At 41.5% G+C, this 27560-nt stretch overlaps 2 protein-coding genes across 7 annotated transcripts in view; both read right to left on the reverse strand.

Annotated features, from left to right (window-relative positions):
• Positions 1-607: 607 nt before the first annotated feature.
• Positions 608-16074, reverse strand: rfng (RFNG O-fucosylpeptide 3-beta-N-acetylglucosaminyltransferase). 3 transcript variants are annotated; one of them, XM_035612969.2, is made up of 9 exons: positions 15667-16074; positions 13155-13727; positions 9688-9736; positions 7777-7879; positions 7441-7594; positions 7208-7293; positions 5513-5678; positions 3908-3993; positions 608-2652 (listed from the first exon to the last, which is right to left on the reverse strand). In XM_035612969.2, the coding sequence occupies exons 2-9, from the start codon at positions 13659-13661 to the stop codon at positions 2577-2579; spliced, it is 1227 nt and encodes a 408-aa protein (XP_035468862.1). In that variant the 5' UTR covers positions 13662-13727; positions 15667-16074; the 3' UTR covers positions 608-2576. The 3 variants fall into 3 exon arrangements, with proteins under 3 accessions (XP_035468862.1, XP_035468863.1, XP_035468865.1); XM_035612970.2 differs by lacking the exon at positions 15667-16074 and adding an exon at positions 14877-15653; XM_035612972.2 differs by lacking the exon at positions 608-2652 and having other exon boundaries at positions 3904-3993.
• Positions 16075-17861: 1787 nt separating this feature from the next.
• Positions 17862-27560, reverse strand: part of atp6v0a1b (ATPase H+ transporting V0 subunit a1b) — a 29904-nt gene continuing 20205 nt past the window's right edge. For all 4 annotated transcript variants that reach the window (XM_035613597.2, XM_035613596.2, XM_035613595.2 and 1 more), the window contains 3 exons: positions 23885-24002; positions 23388-23559; positions 17862-18966 (listed from right to left, as the gene is read on the reverse strand). In XM_035613597.2, coding sequence (XP_035469490.1) covers positions 18873-18966; positions 23388-23559; positions 23885-24002 — 384 coding nt within the window. In that variant the 3' untranslated portion in view covers positions 17862-18872. The remainder of the gene's footprint in view (positions 18967-23387; positions 23560-23884; positions 24003-27560) is intronic.

Genomic DNA, 27560 nt, shown 5'->3' on the forward strand with positions numbered 1-27560 from the left:
CCTTGTCTTCCATCTCCTCCTTGGGCCAGGTTATCATAACAGCAGGTATCTGCTGACAGGCAAGGGTGTATGTGTTGATGGCTTGGACCTTTATATATATATGTCCCTTTCCTAACCTAAACATAATTCTAAGCTAAACCCTCAAACAGCCCACTGATGTTTTGAGGACTGGTCAAAAAAGTCCTCAAAACAATGGTTCACTCACACACACACACACACACACACACACACACACACACACACACACACACACACACACACACACACACACACACACACACACACACACACACACACACACACACACACACACACACACACACACACACACACACACACACACACACACACACACACACACACACACACACACACACACACTATCCCCAGAGCTCTGTGAGCTCATCATCCTGTCCAACCTCTGTGTTATTCATTAGAGACACTCCCAGCAGGAGGCCTCAAACAAACTCATAGAAATCTGATAGCAATTACATTCCAATTATACATTTGCAATGACCACTTTACTGCCAAAGCATAGTCCCAGTAACACGATGTCCTGCTGTGACCCAACGAACACAGATGCAGTTCAACAAGTAAAGTCAAAGGCTTGAGAATGCAGAAAGCTTTTATTCTTAAAAACATCATAATACACCAGCCATTAACAGTTTAAGAAAAGAAAAACACTTCTCCCCTTCAGGCTCGCTCTCTGACCTGCAGTGAGACACAAGCTAGGCATTTTGAATCTTTGCCTTGTGGGGAAAAAAGAGGGACATCTGTTTAAAACAAATACTTTTACACTGGTACAAATACTGACACTGGTTAGTGTAACGTGAGCGGGTGAAGCCAAAGAACCAGCTAATCAAAGTTAATTTGGCAAATCTGTAATCCAAAGAAGGAACAGTGGACTAGAGATAATGGTTGCTGAAGTATTCTTTCCCCATTATATAATGAGTTTTTGTGACTTTGAGGGGTTGGGCAAGACAAGGTTTGAATGTAGATTTGGCTCGAAACAAAACTAAGGGTCTGCACGCTCGCATGGGACTGAGAGCCTGTAACTTACAAAGTCACACGCCACAGGACCGTTTGCCAAACAGATTTGTTTTGGTCTGACTGCACCATAACGCCTAGTAACAAGTGTACAAAGAGCTACAACTTCAACTTATGAAACAAATAAGTATAAAATAGCAAATAACCCACATTTACTCAAATATACACCAACACTGTAACATGTATCAAGGAAGATCAAAATAGTGCAAAACCATGAACATGGGCCTGTTAAAAATAGGCTAACCAAAGAATGCTGAGAAAATGAAGAGCAGGACAGTCACAACCGAATGAAACAAACCAGTACAATACGCAAACATAATCTTATTTCTGATCATATTCAACTGGAGTTCCTATTTGGAGGAAAATAAATTTACATTTCAATTCATGCTGCTCAGGTCCATTTAAAATACTGCAACCTGTTTTCATGAAAATAAACTATCCTGATGTACGTTGACTTTGAGCTGTCCCGTCACGTTAATCTGACTTGTTAGTGAGTAGGTAATGAGAACACTGTGGCTTCCTTCACATACTGTGGCCTTTGCCAAGTATGAAAGTATTGCATCACAGTGACCCAGTGAGTAATTTGCCACGGATGATAACTAGTGTACGTGTTATTTAGCAAGAGAGCGAGGTTTTGTCTTGTCTACTTCATGCAAATGTCACTGAGCCTCACAAAATGACTTGCGTCCCTCCACGTTGGGTTAACTGAACTTGCTGAGTAGCAAAATGTCCCAGGTACTGTGCACGAACAGCCCCGTGTTAAAGTATTAATAAGCCTATTCATTTTTTTCTCAATAACTAACTTCGAATTCTGTTAATACACCACTGACGGTGGAATGGACCCGGAGCTTTGTAGAACATGTGTATAAAATCCAGCTGCTTCAATTTCACCAGTTTGCAGTGCTGTCTGTGTTCTGGATGTTCTCTTAAACTTCATTACACCTTGTTTACATGAACGGGATAATCTCCCATGATTAAACACACACTCTGAATAATACAACTTGAAAAATAGCATTGTTTCACACCTCAGGATGGAATCTTCTATATAGCAATGACCACTCACAGTAAGTGCAGTATTTAATGTCACATACCAAACTAAGGAAGAATCATGGTTACTTGTGCTTTAAATAGAAACATTTCTACAGTGGACATGACATGAAGTTATGAATTGGCTAAATTATCAAGGAGCCTGTTGAGGTTCTTTTTTGGGGAACACTGGGGTTAGTGTCTATAGTGAACTCTCAAAAGCTTATTTACAAATGTAGCTCCAGACACTAATGGCTTCACCCACTTTCATACTCCGTAAGGCGGAAAATACCTTCTTTGGTTTGACCTGCAAAGTTCTACAAATTCAAAAGCTCTTCACAGCAGCACTGTGCATTCATGACGCATGAGGTGAGGCTACTTTGGATGAAGGCGTCCACTTAATGACACGAGAAGTATTACCACGTACATGTGACCGATCCCAAACGTCGCAGAGTGAGGCAAAGGTGCAGCAGTTCAGTGCTGCAGGATGAAAACAGTGGCTTTCAGATATTGTGCCGAGGTTTGGGCTTTGGACACCAGTCTGTGTCTGGGTACAGAAGGCAGTGGATTGTCTTAAACCTGCAGAAGGAGAAGACACCAGAGTTAGGGAAAGGGACAAATTTCATGTGTTCAGTGTCTCCCACAGTAAATGCCTTGGTAACATCAGACAAAGAGGACTACACACTGGTGGTGAGAATCTTGGGATTCAAGTCCGATTCAGAGGGCTACGATTCGATGATGAAATGATTATAGATGCATCTCGATGCATCAAAAAATGTAATTTCAATACATGATTCTTTAAAAATACATTTTTTATTGATCAATAATGAAAATAAACAGATATATTTCTTTCCATTATATTGTATTAATAATAATCAATGGAAGAGATATGTACACTGGAAGGTTATATTTGCCAAAAACAACAACAACAACAACAACAACAACAACAACAACAAAAGTGTGCCTGTAGCAGCATCTTTGTAGTAAATTAAAGGGGGGAAAAAAGACTTCAATGCGTTCTAAACTTGAAAACATAAAAAGCTCTTATCCACAAATAAACCAACAAAATCCTTCTGTTTTGGACAATGACACAAAAAACAAAACAAAACATACATTTAGCTGTAGCCTATATCAAAATCAAAACAGCTTTCACTAAAAAAATAACAATATGTAAGTTTGTAACAGCTCTAATACAAAAATAGTGCTTTCTAAAGAATATATGTTAAATAAAATAAATAAAGAAAAACAAAAGAAAAACAGGGAAAATTAGATCATGACAATGCATGATTGAAGTTCATAGCAAAGGTGCTGGTAGATGGTGGAACCTGTAAGAACAGGACGTCATAGGGATGTACGTTATGTGCCTCATTCGCTTGCAGCGGTCCAGCATATAGTCTGACGCTGGGTGATGTTAATTTGCATCTTAATGTTGAAAATTTAGTTTTAAAATTCTGATGATAAATTTTTCTGCATCGAGACATAATCGTTCAAAAGAAAATAATGACGCATCTAAGAATCAATCATTTCTCCCACCCCTACTACACACAGCTTTACAGTGATGCAATAACACCGAGTTGGAGATCTTTTATGTTATTATGAGTGTGTCAGGGACAAACTCAGCTGACATGTCTTTTACTGTAACGTGTCCGATGCAATCATTAACTATCTAGCTCAAGGAGTATCATTTAACCATTAAAATAAGCTTTGATCACATATAAGAGCAATAGTTAGGGCTGTCTTTGGAGATTCTCATCTATCCAGGTCATGGCTAGCACTCCTTCAGAACAGTGATGATATGCAATGTGCCAGAGGTTGACAACTTTAATGGTTTTACCTTGTGGGGTCTTCAGCCAGTGAAAGTCCTCCAACAATGCTGACCACATTTCTTCTGTTCTCAAAGCCTCCGTAGCTCAGAGTCACCTGTTGCAGAACAAAAGTACATCAGACTAGATACTAGGGCTTGGCGATAAAAACCATAACGCTAATTATCGCGAAATAACTTTTCCTCGATAGAAATTTGAGACACGGTCGATATCACTTCGACAGAACTAATTCCGTCCATGTTTCGACAGACAACACGTACAGCCAATGATAATGAGAATAGCGCCGTGCCGAACCAATCATGAGGCTGGAATAGAGTGACAGCCACGTCAAGATAGGTAGCAGCTCACTTGTTAATGTTTGTGCTTCTGCAGCCTGCTCACCAGTCCGTCCGGTGTGAGAGCGAGATGAAAGAGAAAATGTCGACAGAAAATGTTAACTCGAGCTACAGCGTTACAGAAGAATACGTCCCGACGGCCACGAGGCTCAAAAGACAAAATATTAAAGTCCGACAAGAAGCAGTAGTAGCGTTTGCTGCAAACTGTGTCGAAAGCATTTGTAGCGGTTGCAGTCATGTTCTACAGCAAATTTGTCATGTTCAACTTTTCACAGAAAATAAATATTACTTAAACCAAAATTAACTTTGGCTGAAATATGATGATATCTTTACATAGGTAAATATGTTGCAAAATGCAAGCGCTTGTAGACTGGATTTGTGAACCTGCAGAATACAATGTGAGAACTTGTAGAAAAAATTTGAACCTCTATGTTGAAATTTTCACTCAAAAATCACACCTGTGTTCTGAGTTTGAAGTCACAAAAAAAATATTCACAAATGTGTAGATTGATATTTACATGAATACAATGGCAGCTGCAAACTTTTAATCTAACATTAACCGCTTTTTTTTTTTTAACAGTCAAAACTCACTCATTACAGCCTCTCGAATCTGCCACTGCAACTTCACAAGTGACAAATCTGCGCCTTGACTTTTGCAACATTTCTTGCAGTTAGCGTGTTGCAAAACTGATCTGCACTTGTAGCCATACATTTTTGTAGCTGAGACATTTATATAAAATAAAATACATTTTATTTTATATAAATGTATTTTATAAAAATACATTTATATAAAATAAATGTATTTTTAATAAATGTAAATAGCAGCGCTGTACGAATGTGTGTGAATGGGTGAATGTGACTTTCCTGTAAAGTGCTTTGAGTGGTCTATATGACTAGAAAAGCGCTATATAAATACAGTCCATTTACCATATATATCGATCAATATGAAAAAAATGATACAGATAAGATTTTTTTCAATATCAACCAGGCCTACTGGATACTGACAGTCATTGGTCAGTGGTCATTGCAGGTATTCAGTCTTTAAATGGACACTTTTTAAAGATATTTTTTAGTCTCTCAATGGCAAAGGTTTTCTTAATCGCAAGTCTTACTACATAGCACATTAGATATACACAGCAACGCACACGCGCGCACACGCACACACACACACACACACACACACACACACACACACACACACACACACACACACACACACACACACACACACACACACACACACACACACACACACACACACACACACACACACACACACACCTGCTCAAGTACAGAGTCAGTTGGCAGCTTCTGCAGGTTCTCCAGGTGAGAATGGAAGAGATGTGTGTGTGTTAGGGAGACCTCCAGCAGTGCCTCGATGATGTAGCCGATGGTGCAGTCGTCCGGGAGTCGGATCTTCTCTGCTGTGCTGATGAAATTCCCCAAACTGAAACCACAAAACATAATTTCAACCAACAAGCCAACAGCCAAATACCCACAATCTTGCCAAGGGCCGATAAAAACAACTAGTTTTTAAATGTGTTGTACGACCACGTCCGAAAACAAGTCTTTGAAGCTGTTCATGTGAAAAGTGAAAAAATATTAAGAAAAATAATCAATGAGTCATCATCAGCTGACCTGTCCCCCCAGAACCCGCAAACAAATATCGAAGGTGCACAGGAAAACTTGAAAATTGCAAATGAACTACAGTATTCGACGAGGAGCACAATGCAGCAGTATGCAGGAGCATTCTGTGGTTTCATATTCAGCCAAATGCATTGGCTGAATATCTTTGGATGATATTTCATCATTGAGCTGGACAGCTGCTGGCTCAGTGAGGTTTGGTAGTAGAAAGATAATAAATAAACTGTTGAAATCTGTGGAGTTTGGCTTCCATATGTTGTTTGCATGAAGAAGGGTTATCGCCATTACCAGCTTATGTGTTTTTGTAAAGTTGGCATGTTTTTGGGAAATGCTGACCTACGTTACTTGGAGTTGGAATTGTGTTTTCTTTGGGAGATGACTGTCACGGGCATTTAGCCGAGCTTCTCCCCGTTAAGTTCATACTGTATGGCTATATTGCTCCATATTTAGTATTCTCTTATATGATTTGTTTCACGATTAGCCACTGGTACCAGTGGCACTTGGTTGTAAAAGAAAAAATCAGATATGCATAGTTTGCAGTCTGCTTAAGTTTTGCCATCCTTGCTCACGTAAAGACAGTGCTGACATTGCTCCTCTCACTCCTCCTGCCACCTACCTGCTCAACTCGACACTATGTTGCTGTAAAGTGGTATCAGGTGCTGTAATATCGGAGTAGTTTTATTATCACAATTATGTGTACATAAGTACAGTATTGGACCAGATACTGGTATCGGTATTGGTGCATTCCTGCCACAAACGGAAGAGCACACTAAAGGCAGAGAGAGCCCACAGCAACAAGAGTTGAATGAGGCTGCACAAAGCTTTGGGAGAGAATCAGGGTCAAACACTTCAGGCAGTCACTGACAGCAATGGATTTTTACACTTCACTGTCTCTGTTCAATTACTTTTCAGCAACTAAGATGTGGCCAAATTACAACAGAGGCTTTATTCAACATTAAGAAAAGCAGGATTAAACATATGAATTGAACCACAAGCCTCTTTTACGCTAAGGGGATATCAGTGCCATTATCTGTTTTTGGAAACTTGTTCTGTTGACATGTCACTGTGATTATTTGTGTCCTTCTTTATTTCATAAAACAAGCCATAGCTGAAAACAAGTTCAGGGAAGTTCTCTGAGGGTTACCTAAAGACATTCTTGGACACACTCTTTTCTCTATTCTTTCTTTGGCTACTCAGGTTTGTGTTGTTCTTACAGTTCATACAAATGTTGGTGCCATAAATGCAGGCAAGTGAGTACCCCGCCGGCTTCACTACTAATTCAAGTTTCGACAGCTTGAATTAGTCCAAAGAGCATGAGAATCCATGACTTACCTGGCCCAGGGGCTCATTTTCAGTGCCAGACCTCTGCTGATACAGAAACCTGCTCCACCTGTGGCGAACCAGAACTTAACCGACACCTGAAATGAGACAGAAACAGCCAGATCAGCCAGTTGACCAGGTTTCTGGAACCTGGATTTAGAAAGACGATGTTATCAATCTCCAGAGGGTTTAACTTAAGAAGGTAGTGGAGTCAGAAACTCCTAACAAGTTGTAAGTTGACTAACTGATCCGTCACTCCTGACTTTCTCTGCAGCCTCTATGGGGTGATCCAGACTGGGCCGGCCCAGGTACACATCCTGGCTATGGTGGTAGGAGGAAAGCACTCGCAGCAGGCTGGGCAGAATTACATAGTTATCATCATCCACATGGCAGAACCACCTGCAGAACACACACATACACAATGTCACTGATGTACATTAGATTGTACACTACTGACCAAGAGTTTTTCTTGAGGAGTTTTCCCCCTAACCAGTTTTTTGTTCCTGAAATTACAGTAGTTACAGCAGTACAGTGTTTATCGCATCCATGCTGAAATCGGGAACAGACCAGGCTTCACTCACTTTTTTTGAGACTCGATGAATTTGTCGTACTCCACAGACATCTTGCAGCACAGGGCCTGGCGGGTGTGAGCTGCTGAGCAGTTAGTGTTGATGATGTTGGCTCCTGTGAAAGAGACAGCAGAGGACAGCACAGTTCAGCTACAAGCTGTTGTGTACTGGATATAACTGCACCTAAACCTGGGCACTGCATATGCTTGTTGCTGATCATTCATTATACAGGATTGTTCATACTGATGTGAAAACCCTCCTTGTTCAAGAAACCACAAACAAGTCAAGTTGCTCCTGATTTAACACCTTCGTGGATAACTATGACCTGGATGAATGACAATCGCTGCAGACAACCTTCCTCTGAGTTTGTCTATGCTGGTTACCCATGGGTGGCGCTTGGGAAGAACCCTCAGTCAAACTGTCAGCACAACAAACCTGCCATTTATTTGACACAAAATGGATTCAATGATCTCATCTTTACCATTTAATTGCTTCCACTCTCATGTAGCAAATATTTACATACTATTCCCAAAATTTCAAGTCCCTATGAAATGAAAAATTCCTCGTCCGGGAAGTTTCACTGAAAACGTATATTTAAAGGGGCAGTAAGCGATTCTAAAGCAAAACACGTTTTGTACAAATCACTGAATATTTCCTCACGTCCCACCACGGTCCATATACAATAAACATTCCTATCTTACTCACAGGTAGGGACATGACTACCTAAACATTTCATACACACATTGGCTCATCCCTGGCTCTGTAAACCAAAAACAAAACAAATGGTGCAGGCTGCACCAACAACACTGCGAGTGCAGGTTGTAAACATCACTTGTCGATACCTTAAGAGACCTGTTAGCGGATAGCGCTGTAATGCCGCGGTTTTGTCCTAGTCCTAGTGGTTTGCGCGTAGGTCTCCCATACCCAAGGACCCTGGTTCACGGGCAGGAAAATCACGACAACAAACTCTCTCCCAGATCACTTACTGACCCTTTAAATCCTTAAAAACAACTCAAATCACCTGTTACCATGGCAACTCCGCCCGCAGAGTTATTATTTTCCTCATGGAGGTGAGTTTATGATCAGATGTGTCCGCCGATGCAAGCGATCCCCTGTCCATGCATGCAGCGACTGGAATGGCACTCAGTAGAGCCCACCTCAACCAAGGAGTTTATGTTTTCACTCCGTATGTTTGTTAGTTGATTTGTTTGTCTGTCAGGTGGATTATGCAAAAATTACTGAACAGATTTCATGAGACTTGGAAGGATGGGACATGGCCCAAGGGGACTGTTGGGCTGTGACGTAGTTTCATTCTAGCCTTCTATGTATTACTTAGTTTGAAATGAAGCCCAGTCAATAATCCATCAGATTTGGTACACAACGATCCATTCAGTAACAAAATGCCACTATTGTTTTATTTTTAGCATTATTTATGCTATTTTGTGCTTTTTTGTCCTAGAATATTGATTAAAATATTTAAAACGAAATGCTACTTCAAAGAGAATAGAGATCTTATAGTAAAGCTACTGGCTGTAAGTATTTTTAGAACAGAGTGATGATGTGTAACTGCTGAGAGACAAATGCTGTTGATGATGTGGTTGCATGAGTCACATCAACACAAGTGTCCTTTTTTTAAAAAAAAATCGGTGATAACGCTCTATAGCTAGACACAATTCAACAACGCCATAGCGAAATAAATGATCTTGTCTCAATATATGTATCTCAATACATAATATGCAAAGTTACTCTGATGTAATTGGTCCATTTGTCCAAAATGTTAAACCCAGTGTAAAATAAATGTTTGGTACTTTTTGCAACTGATTTGTTGATATATTGTCACGACATAATATGTCCGGACAAAAAGAATGAGGACACATTGAACACATCTTCTGTATTTTCTGTGAGACCTATCGGGCGTTTTACCTGTTCTCGTCCGCAGCTCATTTTCCTCACCATCCGTGAACATGAAGGTCTGAAACAGACATGGGCATGATTAAAAAGCACACACATACAAATACATGCTCTGCTGCTAGGACAAAATCACATGATCCCTAATTGTATCTTGTCCATGAGTACAGGAGCGCAGTTGCAGAGCAAAAAAATGACAGAGTAGATACAGTTAAAATACATGGAGAGGATTTCACACCACAACTATGATATGACCACGTTTTTTACAAACAGCTACCAACCCTGGGTTAATTAGTACCACAATCAATCAGTGACTAAATTTGAATTTTACAGAAATAACATGTTCAGGGAAATGTATATATTGTATATGTGTGTACATGTTAAATGCTTGTTCTCCTCTTTCCTTTTCATGTCCTTTTCATAATCATCCATTATTAAGACGATGTCCTAAAAGTGAGGAGCTGTAATCAGAAAGCAGTTAAATGATTTCTGTTTACCCTCGGTCAGAGCAGGAGAGAGAGAGAGAGAGAGAGAGAGAGAGAGAGAGTGTGTGTGCATAAGTCAGAAAAAAAAAACATTAAACCTGATGACAGCTTATGTGTGAGCCTCTGACAGTGAGGTCATTTTCCAAAGAGCTCTACAGCGATGTATGGAGCAGACTGACACAGGCCTGCACAGCCAGCTCAAAGCCCTGCAGTCAGGCTGTAACTTTCACCCACCATCAAATGAGCCACTCTGCCATTTGAGTTGACCTTGGCCTTCTAATGAATAACCATCATCTGTGTTTTTATGAGAGGATACCTTATTCATACACCACATGGAGAACTGCAATGAAAAGCGTCACTGACAAACACAAATTAGTATGAGTAGCTTTTAATTTTACAGCGAGTTGTTAACACAGGGGGGGACTTCATTGACCCAAGAGCAGTAAAATAAGACAGCATCAGTATCTGGGAGTAAATGGTTGCTTAAGGCTTTCAGCTAACACATAACAGACTCAAAGTGCAGCCCTTTCACAACAGACCTAGACTCAGAGACGGTAAGAGACAAGCTGTTGATACTGGGCACACAAACTGAGCTGGAACCTTCAGGCTAAAAAAAAGGCTGTATAACACTGCCCGAATATTAATGCCCATTTTTCTGTTCATTTATGTAAAATGTTCCTTTCCGTAAGTGCTGAAAAAATCTCACCATTCTACAAGTCTGGTCAGTGGCAAAACAATAAATTATATCGGATGGACGATGCACACATCTTTACACGAGTTGTATATTCCAAAAGCAAACTTCTTTATATTGTTAAAATGCCCCGTGAACATATGAAGTCATATGATAACATATGAATATATGTATCTATATATATATATATATATATATATATATATATATATATATATATATATATATATATATATATATATATGTATATAAATATGCTATCATCACCAGATGAAAAGCAAGGGAAGGTATGTCTGCCAGCTGAGAACTGTATGCTTGTTCCAGCAATATGCAGAACGAAAACGGTATCTACCGATGTTATATGTTGACTTCTTCCTCTGTGCAGAAGATGGTAAAAAACCTTATGGATGTTTTAACTGGCTACCGGGCCCCAACGTAATGAGAGAGAGGAAGAAAGAGAAAAGTTATAGATGTTTTACGTTATTATAAGTAGGGCTGAACGAGTACGATTTGCAAATTGCAAAGGCTGCGATTTAGAATACGTTACGCAGCGCATCTGACCCAGGGTTTAAACTTTGCTGTCAATAGTTTTACATATTCATGCCGTCCACCATGTGTGACAGTCATGCCCACCAATCAGAAATGCCATGCTGCGCATATACTAGTCATGCTCACCAATCAAAAGTTGACTGTTACAACTGTTACTTCTTATGAAAGTGGCTCACGTAGGCACTGTGAGGTAACAAACACCATGACTATTCCCTTGCTAAAGAGACGACTGCCTACAGAGATAGAACTGAAGTCTCCACACGCAAATCAAATTGCAATATTTGTCAGAGAAATCGCAATTACTTATTTTCCCCAAATTGTTCAGTCCTAATTATGATGACTGCACAAAAATGTTAATCTTTAGGAAATTGCTGCAGGCAGGCAGACCTCAGCAACATTTTATTATGTCTGCTTTTATCTGTTAGCTTCTGTCTGTCTTTTTATACTGTTGTTTTAACCTGTACTCAACCTTATTCAGAAAAATGGCAGTTCTGATGCGTACATATTTAAAGTTGAGCTCACATTTCATTCTTGATGTTGGAACCAGGAGTTGACAAAATTCTCCATTCAATGACCAGTCACGTGTTTGATCAGGAATTTTCAACTGTAACACATGGTCTTAATCAGCAAACAGACTTTACTCAGCTTTCATGGAACTGTAGTTAAATAGACACAATGGAAAGAGTCAACGCTGCACTAAGGGATGCGAATGTAGGGTGGTGTATGACAGACAGATAGTTAGAGAGACAGACAGACGCACGCAATTCCACAATGACCTCGATAAAGAACTTAATCTGACAGAGGGGGCTGTGGATATGGGGAGTAAAATAAAGATTTATTTTCATAAAAACATGCTGTGGTTCCACTAAATGTCAGTGGGGACTGCAACTAGTGTGAAATCTATGGTGGTGACAAGGCAACACCCCGAACATCACCCAGACATCTGACAACATACATCTGGTGTATGCAGACAAGGGGCCAAATTCATAGCACTAACTAGCTTCGTTAAAAACTAAGATGAATGAATAACCCTGGAAAAGTGTTACAGTCACACAACTATAACATAACCCAGTCCATCACTCCCCATGCTTAGTTCGAGGAAATATTGATAATAATATTTCAATTGCATGATTAATAATTGCATACAAGGCATCGCTTCCGGCCTCATATTAGGAAGTGTTCATTCATGACAATGTCATCAACAAGTAAAAAGAAGAACTTTGGTTGTGAGTGTGGACATGGAAGTCCTGCTTTCACAGATCCAGATATGAAAATCAATAGTTTTTAGCAGCGTCAGCAGTAAAAGGAGGGGGATCGACTAAAAGAGAGCTGTTAATACTGTGTAACCTGTGTGTCGCACTGCAATAGAAATAATGAAGAAATAGATCAATAAGAAAATGGAAAGGCCATAGGAAAAGAATCAATCACATTTTAGGAAGTTTACCACAAATACACACAAATTCTGGTATAAAAAGGGTAATACAGTCCAGCTCTTAAAATATATTCTCTTCATGATAGTAAACAGAAAAAAGCGGTCAAATCTGAGAAGCTGAAGCAGATAATATTGCTATTCTGTTTGATAAGTTACTTAAGTTATTACTCAGTTAATGGAAATGGTTAACTATTTTCTGTCAATCAACTAAATTAGACTGCACAACCGTGCACATAAACCTTCAGCATGGTTCAGCTGTATATATCAAGAGCACAGTGAAGTTAAAGCTACATCCACAACAATAAATAACAGCAACTCTCCTCACCTGTTCTTTAGCTCGGGAAACCCAGGTCTGAATCAACAACTCCAGTCTGGACTTGTGGTACTTCCTGGTGGTCTTAACAGCAATAAAAATGTCTTTCAAATCTAATGGATCATGGGATGTAGATCCTAAGAGTCCACCGGCCTTTCTTCCAGGGAGAGCCCCTCTTTCTTGGCTTTTTTGGGTGTCCACCCCTCTCTTATCAGTCCTGGTAACTTCAGTCTCAACGGATCCGCCCAGGCCCACTGAGCTCCCATTTAGCCTTGTGGCCAAGCCAGTTTCCCCAGCATGGAAAGAAACTGCAGGTACCCTGGTGTGGTGCGACTGAGCCGCCTGTGTGGGTTTGATTTGGGGTCGCGGCTGAGGCAGGTCCACCTGGCGAGCTGGCGGCTGCAAGGCCGGGATTAAGAGAAGCAAGAGGCCACAGAACGCGAGGGAAAAAAGGAAGCAGAACTTGCTGACACCCACTGACGCTATGTGCATCCTGACCAGCCAATGGAGCAGGTTCATCAGCCTCCGGGGCTGTAGTCACTCCCAACACCACCCTGTCCCATCCTCACACCATCACATGGAATCCTGTACAGACAACACACACAGAAAGAAGCACACCACAAAGTCAACCCATTAATACAGAGACAAGAAGGGGCTTCATGCTAAAATTTGGGACGTTTCTGATAGTGAAGGAGGGTTCTTAGGTGTAGTCTGTCATTCCTATAGAAGTAATGGCTGTCTATCTTTTGTCTATCCTCCCCTGAGCAACTGTTAAGACAAGTCTTCTCAGGCACCAAGCAAGGTCAATCTGTCTGTGACATTACCCTGAACTAAATACAGTACAGAGACCAGGAGCAGGCAGATTGTCTTGGGGCGCCATACATTGACCACCTTGTTGATCCGTGTAAACGAACCAGAAACCTCCTTGATATATATTGAGCTCTTATAATAAATACTTCTGCTTGAGACATCCACGGTTTCCGTCTCCCTGAATCAGCATCCACTCCTTCAATTATTCCCCTTCAACGGCAAGGTCACTGTTTTTTTCTTCTTCTTGTTTTTTGCTTTTGTTCCCTTGCTCCTGATAATGTATTACTCAGCATGGCCATACCTTGTAGCGTGGACCAATTTTTGTTGAACAAAAGCACGGCAAACAAAGTATTACTCGTCTTATGGGCAAATTTGTTGCAGTTCCTGTAGCTGTTTCACAATAACAATATCTCACCTACAAAGCACTGATGAATTTCCGTGAAGTAGCCACTTGGTAGTAACTTGGTTACTTACTAAATTATATTGAGAGGCGTTTCAAATATTACCAAGAGTCATCCGTCATGTGTCATTCATAAACTGTCTGCTTGAAAAGATGTTAGAAAACACTGCAGGCAGCACTTAACATGGACATAACTGGACACTACAGCGACCTTTTGGCAAAAAGGTCAAATATCAAGCCCCATTTGACTTCGCGAAGGGTTTAATAGCATCAGATTTTTTTTACTGTCTTATATCGGTCCCCAAAAGTCCTTATCGATTGGGGTCCATTTGAGACGACGTCAAGACCTATTTCTTCCGTTCCATTTCCATTTCTTCACATTCCATACGGGAAGAAAAAGGAGAAAAAACCACACTGATTCTTGCACATTTTGGGTAACACCGTCATGGTCAAAGCACTTGTCGTAAGGCGCTTTGGACAAAAGCGTCAGCCAAATGAGTGTAGCTGGGACAGCCTCCTCGCACCTAGTTTGTCATCAAGTGCAGCCTCCGGGGGGATGGAGCCCGCACACGTGTGCACCGTCTGCACCTGCGGATCGCTACATGACAAAGGATGTGTGCACAACAAAAATCATCACGACCATTTGCCAGTACATAAAGGATGTGGCATAATGACCGTTTGTCGGTACATAAGTGATGTGGCATAATGACCATTTGTCAGTACATAAAGGATGTGGCATAATGACCATTTGTCAGTACATAAATGATGGGGCATAATGACCATTTGTCAGTACATAAATGATGGGGCATAATGACCATTTGTCAGTACATAAAGGATGGGGCATAATATTGAAAGGTGGAAAGTTGCACAACAACAAAAACAACGTACAGGTAAACATATCTCTCAAACTGAAACAAAGAATCTAGCATAGCTCCAAAAAATCAGTCCAGTCTCCATGCAGGTACTTGCAACAACTGCCTTTTGGGGTTTAAAGTCAAAGTGTCAAAGTCAAAACTTTAAGCCTACTCTGGTAAATTTGACCATCAGGCAAATACACTGCTTCAGTTAGAATGATGATTTTCTTTTTGAACCAGCAGATCTGTGTGCTCATTCACATGGTGGGTTCATACAGAGCGATTCTCAGAGTAGCAATCGTCTCCCGTGCGATGAGTCATTCGATTCTTTTCTCGGGGACCGTGGCGTTCTCCGGTGAATCGTGATAAAAGTCGTGCAGCCTGCGGACGAGCGGAGCGTCGTCCTGTCGACGCAGCTTTCGACAGAACAGCGCTGTTGGACGTTTTCTGCGGCACTTACCGCGAAGCGCCGGAGGCCACGTTTGACTCTTCGTCGTCAAGAAACCAAAGAGGCAAACAGCGTTTTTGTCCCCCGAAAAGCCGACGAGCAGAGACGAGCAGAGACGAACAGCGACGAGCAGCTCCGTCTCGACGGGGTGGAGTGACGCGCGCCGCCGGATCCCCCGCGACACTCGGCGTCCTGCTTTTGTTCCGGTGTGTGGCTTTTAAATGTACGACGGTGCCGCGTAGGTCTTCTTCTGCCCTCGCGCCGCAGACCTCTGCTTTTATTTGGCGTTCAATAACTTATTCTCAAGATTCACCCGAACTCGGGGCTTCTTTCCACTTCCAGCCCGTCCATTCCTAGTTCACAAATAAAAACCTCCCAGCGAACACTCAACTCCGCTCGGACGGCCGGGGCCAAAACCGAGCCAGCCAGCACCACATCAGGCAATTTCCGGTCAAGTATTTCAAAATAAAAGGGCCCGTCGCAGCGATTTAGTGTCAGAATGGGATGTGAAGGAATACAGATTTTGTCTGAGGGGGAGACTCCCTTCAGTGTGTGTGTGTGTGTGTGTGTGTGTGTGGAGGGGGGGTAATATACTTTTGTGATATTGTGTTCACACAGGTAAGATAAATTCATCTACATCGACCGATCTACATTGCGCCCATTTTGTTTGTTTCTGTTAGTTTTTGTTCAAGCTAATCACGCCTATGCAAAACTGACGACACGATGCAATTATATAGAAATTAAGTCTCAGACAACTTGGAATGGTCACTGTTAATGTAAGTTGTGATGCTTTTATTCTTAAAAAACGTGTAGATTTGGTGTTACTTAATTTTCATGAGCTTGACGCAGCTGCAGTCGCAGCTCTGTGCTACGATCATTGTTGGTTTCCAGCTGTAGATCAGCGCCCCCTGTTGGTCATGATATTTCACTAGCTGCTCCACTCTGAACATCATATATTTGTACCATAGACTGTACTGTATATAAAGTATAGTACAGTAAAAGAGTACACATCAGATCATCATTCAGTTTTCTTGGATGAGTGCCATGAGCTTTATCGAACTAAAACCTAAACTGTATCATGTGTAGACATTGTAGAAGTAAGAATTTTCTGAAGAATACTAACTTGCCTTTCCAGATTGTTTCAGTCACGCTGAATAATCTAATGCTTCTCATGTGGACTGTCTCTTCAATAGAAAGTATCTTGAATTAAAACATGCAAATTTCTTTTTAGGATAAAGCTATTTTATGCACATTAATTGGGTAAGTGTGTGTAATGATGTGAATTGGATTCTTACTGAGTTAGCTTGTAAGCAACTGCCAGTTACCAGTGTGACTGTGTCCTCTTTATCTACCTGACACAGGGACACTGATTTGTGTTTTTCAGATTTAGATTTTAGCACTGACAGCTTGGAAACGGGACGATCGTTGGAGGTTAAGACACCCATAGAACAAAATGGTTCGAGATCAAAAAAGGACAAACAGAACAAAGAAAACAGATGCTCGGGGAGATCAGGGCCAGTAATCACTAGAGTTTGTGGCTCTCATATGTTCTTATTATGTTCAAATCACAGTCCTCGGCATCTGTTATTCTGATGAATAAATACATAATGCCATCCAATGCAGATCTGTCTGCAGAGTCACATTCTTCTGCTCCCTGTCCCTCAGTTTGTCGGTTCTGTCCGTCTCCCTAATTTGAACTTGTGGTTAAGTTTTAAGTTTTCCGATTTTCCATTTATTTACATTCAATATCCTTCACTGCCACTGATTCCTACCTGCCTTTGTCATTTATTTACATTTTGCTTCTGAAATCCTTGACACACAACAACTGAATTACTCTGGAGGCTCTACACTACACCTGTTGCCATGGCGAATAGCAATATTGCAACTTTATTAAAGATGGCTTTTTTCATTAACCATGCACTCACTTGACTCAGTGAACATACGCCATGTTGAACAAGCCCCAGTTCATGTTATCTGAAAGGGTAACTAAATTCCAGTTCAGAATTCTAACTCAATCTGCTCACTGGAAAACCCCTGTGCTTATTCTCCAATGTCAAGCCCCCCCAAAAAAGAACATTTCTCACAGCAAACATGTGCTCTTTGGGGCCTGAGAGGGTCTGGGGGGTGGGGGCCAACACCATTTGCTTGCTTGTGCCCAGAATGAGAGAAAGACAAAAAAAAAAAAAAAAAGACAGGACACGAAACACTCATGTTGATTCCCCAGGTCTCTGTTTATTACTGATCACAAACACATCACCTTTCATATCACCAGTCACTGTCCAACATCAGCTGCACTTTATGTTTGGCGGTTCTCTTCAGCTTTTCACAAGTGAAGTTATTTTGTAACTTGAGGGAAAAACTGTAAGTGATTGCACAAACATTGACCTTTTACACTAAATGCATCATTTCAGTATTTTTTTGAAATGGTTTGCGACATCCACATTTCACACAGAATGAGCACGAGGAAGCCACAGATCACAGCACAAAGGGCACAATATCACCTCTATTCTCTTTTCAATATAACACAAATTCATGGTCAGACGGTAACAAGTCAGTACATGCAGTTTAAGCCGTACACTGATTCTGTAAACTGGTACATTTTTTGACACAATCATATTGTTTTTACATCTATTATCACTACATTATGTTTCATGGTGAAAGCCGCAATACCCATATTATGGGGATGGCAGATGCTGCCATGCTGCATTAACAGCACAATAAATTATAATTTCAGCCTCTTTTCTTTCCTTCTTTATCGTTTACTGGTCGGTCTTTTGTCAACAAATGTAACCAACAGATAAATATTTAATATATAACATTAAATCTTTAGCATTTATGTCACTGAAAAGTTTAGGTTTCATTATCTATGATCTTTGTTTTAGAAAATTGCCTAAAATTATAATTAATAGTGTGTGTACATTATAGCTTCATAGGTAGAGGAGATCTTATGAAAGTGGTGGAGACCAGTACAGTGTCAGTTGTCCGTACAGTGACAGTACTGAGTGAGTCACAGCTATAGAAGCTCCTATATGCATACAGCTTGGTACGGGTGCAATGGGAAAAAAAAACCTCTTTAAGGATTGCATCACAGCCATTACACGCGTTTCATGAAGGTTTCACAAATTACCAGTAGAGGGGGACAGAGGGCTGCACATGGGCTCACACACAGGCAGACATTCACCGAGGGAGGGGTTGATGCTGGAGGGGTTGAGGTCTGATCACTCGTCAAATCGCCCCTCGAGGATGCTCTCAAATGAGAAGGGGACAAACTTGAACCCCTGGCCACAGTAGAACTTGTTCTGGAACTCGACCCTGAAAGTAAATGACAAAAAAGAGGACATTGGTGGACAGAAGTGTGATTTAATTATGGTAAATATACAGACAAGGTCAATTCTCCATTATTAAGTGTTTATTATTGACCTTTTTTTTTTTTTTTACCAGACTCAACTGAAGAGTATTATTCTCAAGCTGAAACACTTTCTGTCTATCAAGAAAACATATCAGATTTTATTGAATGGTTCTGTGTGTGCGGCGAAAAAACATCTGGGTTTTCAAAAAGGAAACAAAAACTTGGTGCTGACCGCACCTCTCAACAGAGGTGTGTTTGTGTGTATGTGTGTGTGTGTTCAATAATTTAATATGATCCTTGATGTTGTAATTTTATACAGATAGGAAAAAGGTTCCTAAACCACAACTAAATGAAAGGTTAAATCATGTATTATAAATCAAGTTAAATTGTAACCATTGATAAGAACAACTTTTGGGTTTCCTGGTTAGCTGATTTGGATCATCTGACCACTATTCTGAACCAAGCTGTATTTACCAATGACCTATTTAAATCTCAAAGCTGGACTCTGCCCTGCCTGCTCATTTTGGAGACGTTATGTACAAGTCATGCTGAGAATTATCTTTTCAACTAAGCTGTGACAGAGTGCATCATGGGACGTGGGAAACATATGCAAGGTGGTAACGACATGGTTAATAAAAATGTACGTTCTGTTATAATTTTGCAACAAACAGATAAGAAAGAAAAGATGGCAAAAAAAGATCAAAGAAATGATTCTGAGTCTACCACAACCAGTGTGCCCTGCTAAGTGTGTTAGTTTCAAACCACAAGACCCTGAAAAAGACTGGGTGAGTACAAAAAAGCACCACTAGACCAAAACCACTCAGAGTGGGGTCAAAGGTCATCAACCAGGGGTCAGTGTCTCATTCCCATGAGATGCAGTTAACAGCACAGAACAAGACAAAATGAACACAAGGTCATGGAACTTAACATTAAATGAACAGTGACCATTCCAATGCAAAAGTATTTATTTAATCATTTATTTTTTTCTAATGACTTGTAGAATTATTTGATTTGAATCATTTAGTCATTAATAAACACTGCTGGTTTAATGTTATAAGCACTATTAGGCTATTTTCACTGACATTTTTACTTGTAATGGCTGGAAAATAAATAAGCACTTCTATTTTTCATACGGACTAGTTTATTTTTACAGGACTTTACTTGACATGAATTCATCTTTTTAATAATCAATACTACACAATGACATTCTTTGACAATATCAACTTCTTAAGTGGGTGATTTGGATGGGAGCATTTTGTGTTTAAGTAAGTTTCACATGCGTCAGTTCAGTTCTACTGAAGAGATTGGAGGACAAACTTAATAGCTTTTCTAAAAATGTCGCTTCACTTTGTGATAGAATAACAGCACTGCTTATTTTGTATCAGACAGTGTAAACACATATTCAGTTGCATGCTTACAGACTAGTCTTCAGCACTCTAAATTTACACAGTCAGGACAGTGTCATTCTCAAATCCTGACAACCTCTGACATCTTCATCTAGGAGGATTTTTAGTTCCTGCTGGTTCCTGGGCTCTGCAGAGTGGGGAGTGCCCAGGAATGTCTTCTGGCCGTGGCAAATATTTGGCCTGCCAGAGATGTGTGAGAGGACAGCACTTAAATAGAGGGAAGAAATAAGAGATCCTCTCATTTGACTCTGCAGGCAGCCGTGGAGGTGGAAAGAAACGCTTGTTCCTAACGCAGACTACGCTCGACTTACTGGTGTGTGTGTGTGTGTGTGTGTGTGTGTGTGTGTGTGTGTGTGTGTGCGTTCGTGTGGATGAGTCATCAGCATGTGTGTGTGAAGAGTGGACTGCAGAGCAGAGGCTCCAGCTCAACTGATGTTTACTTGTAACCTGATTATTTCCATTCACTCACCTCTGTGAAAAATACTCCACCACTCCTTTTAACCTTAGCGGAGACCTGCTGAGCTGACACGGTGCTGCTTGATCAACAGAGTGCCTCACATTCACCCAGTTACACACAATGGAGCCTGAGGGCCGGTCAGTAGGACCACAACGTCCTACTGTCGTCAGTGGGAGATTATGTATTGACTTGTATTCACTGGCAGAATTCCTTTGCGATGCTGGTGCCCTGAGCGCAGGGGATGCCCTTCCTCTGCAATTTATGCAATTTCATCTTTCCAATTTAAATTCCAATTCCTTTTTGCAGCTGATTTTGACAGATTTCTTTGCTGCCCCTTTGTAAGCAGCTACAGCTTGACCAATATTCGTATTGGATATTTGATGCTGATTTCGTTATCACAGTTGAGCATTTAAAATGAATCCTCTAGTGAGTATTTGGGAAAAATGGATAGTGTGTATGGGAGTGAAAAATAAACTGCCGTGTGTTTTCATGATGGAATAACATGTTTTATTGTTTTTGAAATTTAAATGAGATAAATGGACTATATATACAGTGTATATATATATATGTATAGCATCTTGTCCCGCCGACTGACAGAATTCCTACTAAAGAACAACTATATCAACATCTCAGTGCCAAAAGGCGAATTCCAGGGAAAAAAGGCTGCCTTGAACATTCAGGCGTAGTCACCCTGCTTATCAGAGAGGCACATGAGGGAAAAGGAGATCTGGCTTTGCTGTGGCTACCCTGGCTAATGCATATGGGTCAATATCACACAAGATGGTAGAAACTGTACTCAACCGGCACCGTGTTCCGAGCAAGATCAAGGACCTAATCTTGGATTACTATAATAAACTTCGAGAGTCAATTCGGGGCCAGTTACATCAAGTTGGCACTGACTGGAAAAGGGGTATCCGTCCATCCTTGTCCTGGATGGCAACCAAGATTCAATCTGTCAATGAGAAGCCAGTCAAAAGTTTGGGGAAACTTATTGACCGCAGCCTCGGAGATGTGGCGTCCGCACAGACAGCAGAGTGGACAAGTCTCCACTTCCCGGGAAATTCAAGTCCTGGATAAACCAACATGGTTTATAAAATGTCCATAACATCCAAAGACACAATGGAGAAGAGAATCAGTGGTTACCTTCGCAGCTGGCTTGGCTTACTGTACAGCCTGAGCAGTGCACCACTGTACGGGACGACTCACATCCTGCGGCTTCCTTTAAACAGCGTCACAGAAGAGTTAGAGATCACCTACACTAGAGAGGTATTGGCTGGCACTGATATTCCCAGGGGGAGGAAATGTAGTGTCACTAATGCGTAATATCAGAGCATTAGTAACATCCTATCTCAAAAGGATGCTGAAAAACGAGTCCCTGCCTTTGTCACCTCTGGACTGGACTACTGTAATTCATTACTGTTAGGATGCCCTATTAATTTGTGAAAAGCCTCCAGCTAATCCAAAATGCAGCAGCACGAGTTCTGACAGGAACTAGAAAAAGAGATCATATTTCTCCAGTGTTAGCGTCTCTACGTCGGCTTCCTGTAAAATCCAGGATTCAACTCAAAATCCTGCTCCTCAACTACAAGGCCCTTAATAATCAGGCCCCCATCATATCTTACATAATTCCGTATTATCCCAATAGATCACTTCGCTCTGTAAACGCAGGACTACTTGTGGTTCCCAGAGTCTGCAACAGTAGAACGGGAGGCAGAGCCTTCAGCCACCAGGCTCCTCTCCTCTGGAACCAGCTCCCAGTTTGTGTCAGGGAGGCAGTCACCCTCTCTACATTTAAAGTTAAACTTAAAACCTTCCTCTCTGAGAAATCTTATAGTTAGAGTAGTGTCGACCATCGGAAGATCCTCACTTCTCCATCTCTCACCTCCTCTCCCCCTCACTACTCCTCTCAGAGTAGTGATCAGGGAGCCAGAGCCAAAGCCTAGACAGGCGGGGGTGGATGTCGCCCTAGACCGGGCACGCCACCTTACACTCTGCTTATCTCCTCTCTGTCACTTTTCTGCTCCCCCCCTCTCTCTTCGCTACCCCTCTTCCTGCCCACCTCTTCTCTCCCGCATCTCTCTCACCCTAACCAGTACTATTTTTGTCATTTGCATATCCGAAACAACTGATGAACCCAGGAAACATCTCTGATGACGTGTGCTAGTGAATTCATAGAATGTAATTTTTCATCTGTGCACATTTGTGCTCCATACACATGGTGTCCTGTGGTAAACTACTCTGGGTCAGGAATGTTTCATGATGCTGGCATGCCACATGTACATGTAAAAGTGAAGAGCTACAACTTTGGCAGATAAACTTTGTTCAAGAGCTAAACCACAGTCCACTGTGTGTATGTTTTCAATCAATGCGGAATTCACTGTGTTGGCATACGAGATGAGTGTATGTACGGGTAAGAATGAATGTCTGTGCTTCACCTTGCACATAGACAGTTACTCTACCTATTTAGTAGCATGCATGTGGGCATGTTTGTGTGTGGGCGCTGTATATGAGTGTCTCTAACCAGTGCAGACGCAGGGCATGCAGGAAGGCTGACAGCCCCTCCATGATGAGAAGGATGGCGACGGTGAGGGTGGCAAAAGCCGAAAAGATGATGGCCAGGCCAAAGAACCCGCCCCCGCTCCGGGACGACAGACCCAGGTGCATGACCATGGACCAGAGCACCTCCGACAGCTCTGAACACACACACACAAAGACAACAACATAATAACTTACAGAGGGTGTTTAATATAATAACAACAATAATAAACTTTATTTATTTAGCACCTTCAAAAACAGGGTTCACAAAGTCTTTTGACAGACAAAACAGAGACATTTACTGTCAGTCTCCGTCACCCCATTCAATCACACAGTGCGCAAGCTGCTGCCCAGACTCGGGTGCTCCTTGAGGTTCAGTGTCGTGCTCAACTGCATTTCGAATTGCCAACCTTGCAGTTAGTGGACGATCCGCCTCAACTACCTCCTAAGCATGTTACAGATTATGTATCACAATGTACTCACGTGCATGAGCCAGGCTGAGGGCCCAGAGGCGCAGGTAGGAAGCAGTGTTGGAGATACATCCCAGACAGTATTCTATGGTGTGTATGGCCTGGTGGACTGCTACATCTCCAAAATCAAACTGTATAATGACAGGAAGAACAGACAGAACAGACACCATGGGTACAGTAACATCTTTGTGTATGTTTCTTTTGGTTAAAACTTGACAGTCGGTCCTCCTGTTTAGCACATAAACAGTATAGAAACATGAATAAATAGTTTATACTATACCATAATGTAGTTGTAAGCAGATATAACTATTTATAAGCAGGGGGAGTTTCAGAAAACATCCAGAGCTAGTGGCTGCGAGTGTATGTACTAAGTGCCAAAAAAATGCTGAATGGGGGATTACAGTAAAGTTAGCTGCTTGTTTTAATGGGAGAGACTTATAAGATAAATGATTTGAGTATCTTGTTAAGATACCATATTCCCACAGGGTAAAGCTTATGCAAAGCTATGGACTTCTCGCTCCTTTTGTGAAAACTTTATTTAACCAGAACCATACAAACAAATCAGTACCTTCACATGCACGCGAAGGAATCAAGGGTACCCAGAAATGTGGTTAAACTGCACATGCACTGTAGTAAGATAGATAGATAGATAGATACGTAGGTACTTTATTTATCCCAAGCTGGGAAATTCCGGCAACCTCTGGTAACCTGATTGCTGAAAATCCATGTGTACATGCTGTGAACCGAGGACATGACCAGGGCTCAACACCCATCTATCCATCATTAGACCCTTCCTGCCCTTTTTAAACACATTTCGATGATATCAATTTTTTCCGTCTGTTTTCCGTCTGAATTCTGTCTGCTACATTGTTCCAAACTTAATGAAAAGAGGTTTCTGTTTGTCACGGGTCTCAATTCTAGTGTTTCTGCCAGTTCTGTCTTCATTGCCACAAACTCTTATGTCATTCAGACCCAGCCACTGCCTGGTTACTGCCTGGCAGCTCTAAATGTTTCCAGGAAAACAGTGGCCTCAAAAGTTGTGAAATGGAAGATTCTTCCTAGAGTCGGGCAAACTGAGAAACTGAGCAAGAAGGTTTTGAGCATGAGGACAAATGGGAATAAAAGTGAACCATTCGAGCAGATCTCCAGATACTATAACCGTTGAACCCCAGGTTGATTCCATCCCTACGGTGAGGCATGGTGGGGGCAGCATCATGCGCAGGTGGTTTCTCAGCACCAGGGGACGGGGGACCGAAGAAAACCTTCTCCAGAGTCCAGGACCTGACAGGATAAGTATCTGTCTGAGTTTCTTCAGGACCAGTTTGTCCTGAAGTCTGTCCTGACAGTGTGCAAAGACTAAAGGGGTTTAAATACTGTTTGTACGGTTTGTCCACAGTCTGTTTTAATGAATCAATTGTGTAAATATGAAAATAAAAGTAAAAATTAAACAGCACTTGCTTTAAACATGCTCACAATCATATGTATGTACGATGTGTAACTAACACTTAACCTTCTCCTTGACACTGAGAAAAGTGGCCAATAATAACAAATCTACTGTAAATATAGGCATGAACAATAGAACTGACTTGAAGTGGAAATTATGTTATCATCTGAAAGATCTCCTGCTTTCACCTTTGACTGCAGGCTGAGCCTCCGGGCAGAAAACAAAGAGCAAAGATGTCTTGTTTTTGGTTTGTTTCTTCTTTTTCCCCCAGGCGGATCACAGCGCAAGGACTTGTTTGTCTATTGTAAAGCCAACAGAGTTCCTCCATTCTCTCCATCCTGGAGCAAGACAAACCTTTCCTGTACGAAGTGCAGGCTGGGAGGGGGGAAACATGGGAGCCTCTTGTTCTATGTTGCTCTTGTTGGGTTTGGCTTGGCCCAGGTCTTATTTCCTCTTTCCATGTTTCAATTTTGTCCTTGGACTCATGGAATAGAGGTCACGGAAGTAGTCCTCATTGTTCCCATTCAAAGGGTCTATGACTCAAGTGACTAGCCCTAATGGAAACAACATGCTGTAATGGCAAAGTAGATGAAGGCGAGTGTCCCTGATTAGGAAGGTTGTGATAATATTTCAACTGAGTAGAGTCACGTGTTTTCACAACATACATCCATAACATACCAGAGGGAACACTTTGCCAGGGTTTCCCAAAGTGCATTGCAAGCCATGTGGTAGGGCTCGACAGGCGTATGCATTTGTAAGATGTGTTTATGATTACAATGACAGTGGAGTGGCTTGGTCAGCAACACAGATATAACTTGTTGGAAAGCTCAACAACGACCTCTGTTACTTAAAAATGTGAATGCACTATGGGAAAACCGCTGGTTTGAGATAAGTGTCCTTGCCGCGTCCATTGTGCGTGGAGTGATGCTCAAGAAACATTCCCTTTGTGACATTTAGGGATAATGTCAGGGAGGAAAAATGAAAGCCTCCCAAAAAAAACCTTAGATGTTTTGTTCCGATGGTTAACACTGGGCGTGATAGGAAGGGACTCAACACTGCCGGCTCCACTGGGTCAACAAGGTTAGCCCAGCCTTGGGTTGAAGGAGCGCAGCTGGAAAGCACCTCATCCTTCGTAACACCCAGTGGTGTAGTGGGGGTCCAGTGGACTGACAAAAATATTTCTACTGTCTCCTTACTGGCCTTCTCTCTGTGCCTTTTCCAGGACTGGGCTCACTGGCCAGTCATTGTGTAATATGTAATCAACCCCCATAGATCAGCTTCATCTCATCACTCAGCAGAACGCCTGTGCATATTAAACATCTCTGCTCAATTTGATTACCTAAGACATCCTTGCAGATGCACAGTCACAGAAAGAAGTGAGATTACAGATCACTGCAGCATCTTCATCTCAGTTCGAGACTATAGCAGCTCAAACCAACATTAACTTGATGCTACATTAGCCACTACTGGCGCAACCTGCATGGACCGCCAAGCAGTGGTCCACAGTGACTGAGCTGTCTGTTATCCAGGTTCCTGCATAATGGGCGTTACACCAACGGCAGCTGATTCCGTATCACAACCCTGCATATGCACACATTCAGGCCAGCACAAACCAAATTAAAAATCAGTAAGTGACTCTGACAGAGGAGTTATTTCTGGACAACCACCCGCAATGAAGGGCAGTCGCCTACGTCAGCTCCACATCTGGCTAAAGGGTTACTGCAGAAGAGGAGATATCTTCTTTGTCGATCATTATACTGCCTTTGTTTTTTACATCGACCTCACCAGATGGCCTCCATCGTTCCCTGGAAGGCTCACACCTTTTATCAACAAACAGTGAACTGAACCTGCATTCCTCCGAGGCTTCTTACCGACGGTGAGAAAAGCCTCAGTCTCTGGCCTTCTCTTCATTTTTCTTATTCTAATGGCAACAATTTAGCCAGTAGTGCATCGTTAATTACATCATCAATCCTGTTTTCAATCTGATTATATCCATAGTTACTTTAAATTTCATAATTCCCTGTGACACTTTAAGAAATGACCCAGGCCTGCCTTGAGAAATTACACTACAAATCAATTTTGATTGCAAATCATTGAATTCAGGTCCAATTCTGATATTTGAATTCTAACAGAAACCTAGAAAACTGATACTATTTGAGATTGTGTCATTGCACTTCCACATGTTCATGTCCATGCTTAGTTTAAAATGAGTGCAGTTTATATCTTGTTTGGTACTCTATGTTAG

Source organism: Scophthalmus maximus, chromosome 16 (genome assembly GCF_022379125.1).
Source record: "Scophthalmus maximus strain ysfricsl-2021 chromosome 16, ASM2237912v1, whole genome shotgun sequence".
Lineage (NCBI taxonomy): Eukaryota > Metazoa > Chordata > Actinopteri > Pleuronectiformes > Scophthalmidae > Scophthalmus > Scophthalmus maximus.

Excerpts from the sequence above, each read along its gene's own strand:
- rfng (XM_035612969.2), bottom strand. The coding sequence starts at position 13,661 with ATGAACCTGCTCCATTGGCTGGTCAGGATGCACATAGCGTCAGTGGGT. Across the intron at positions 7,595-7,776 it reads TTCATCGAGTCTCAAAAAAA|GTGGTTCTGCCATGTGGATG; the intron begins GTGAGTGAAGCC and ends TGTGTTCTGCAG. Across the intron at positions 3,994-5,512 it reads CTGACTCTGTACTTGAGCAG|GTGACTCTGAGCTACGGAGG; the intron begins GTGTGTGTGTGT and ends GTTCTGCAACAG.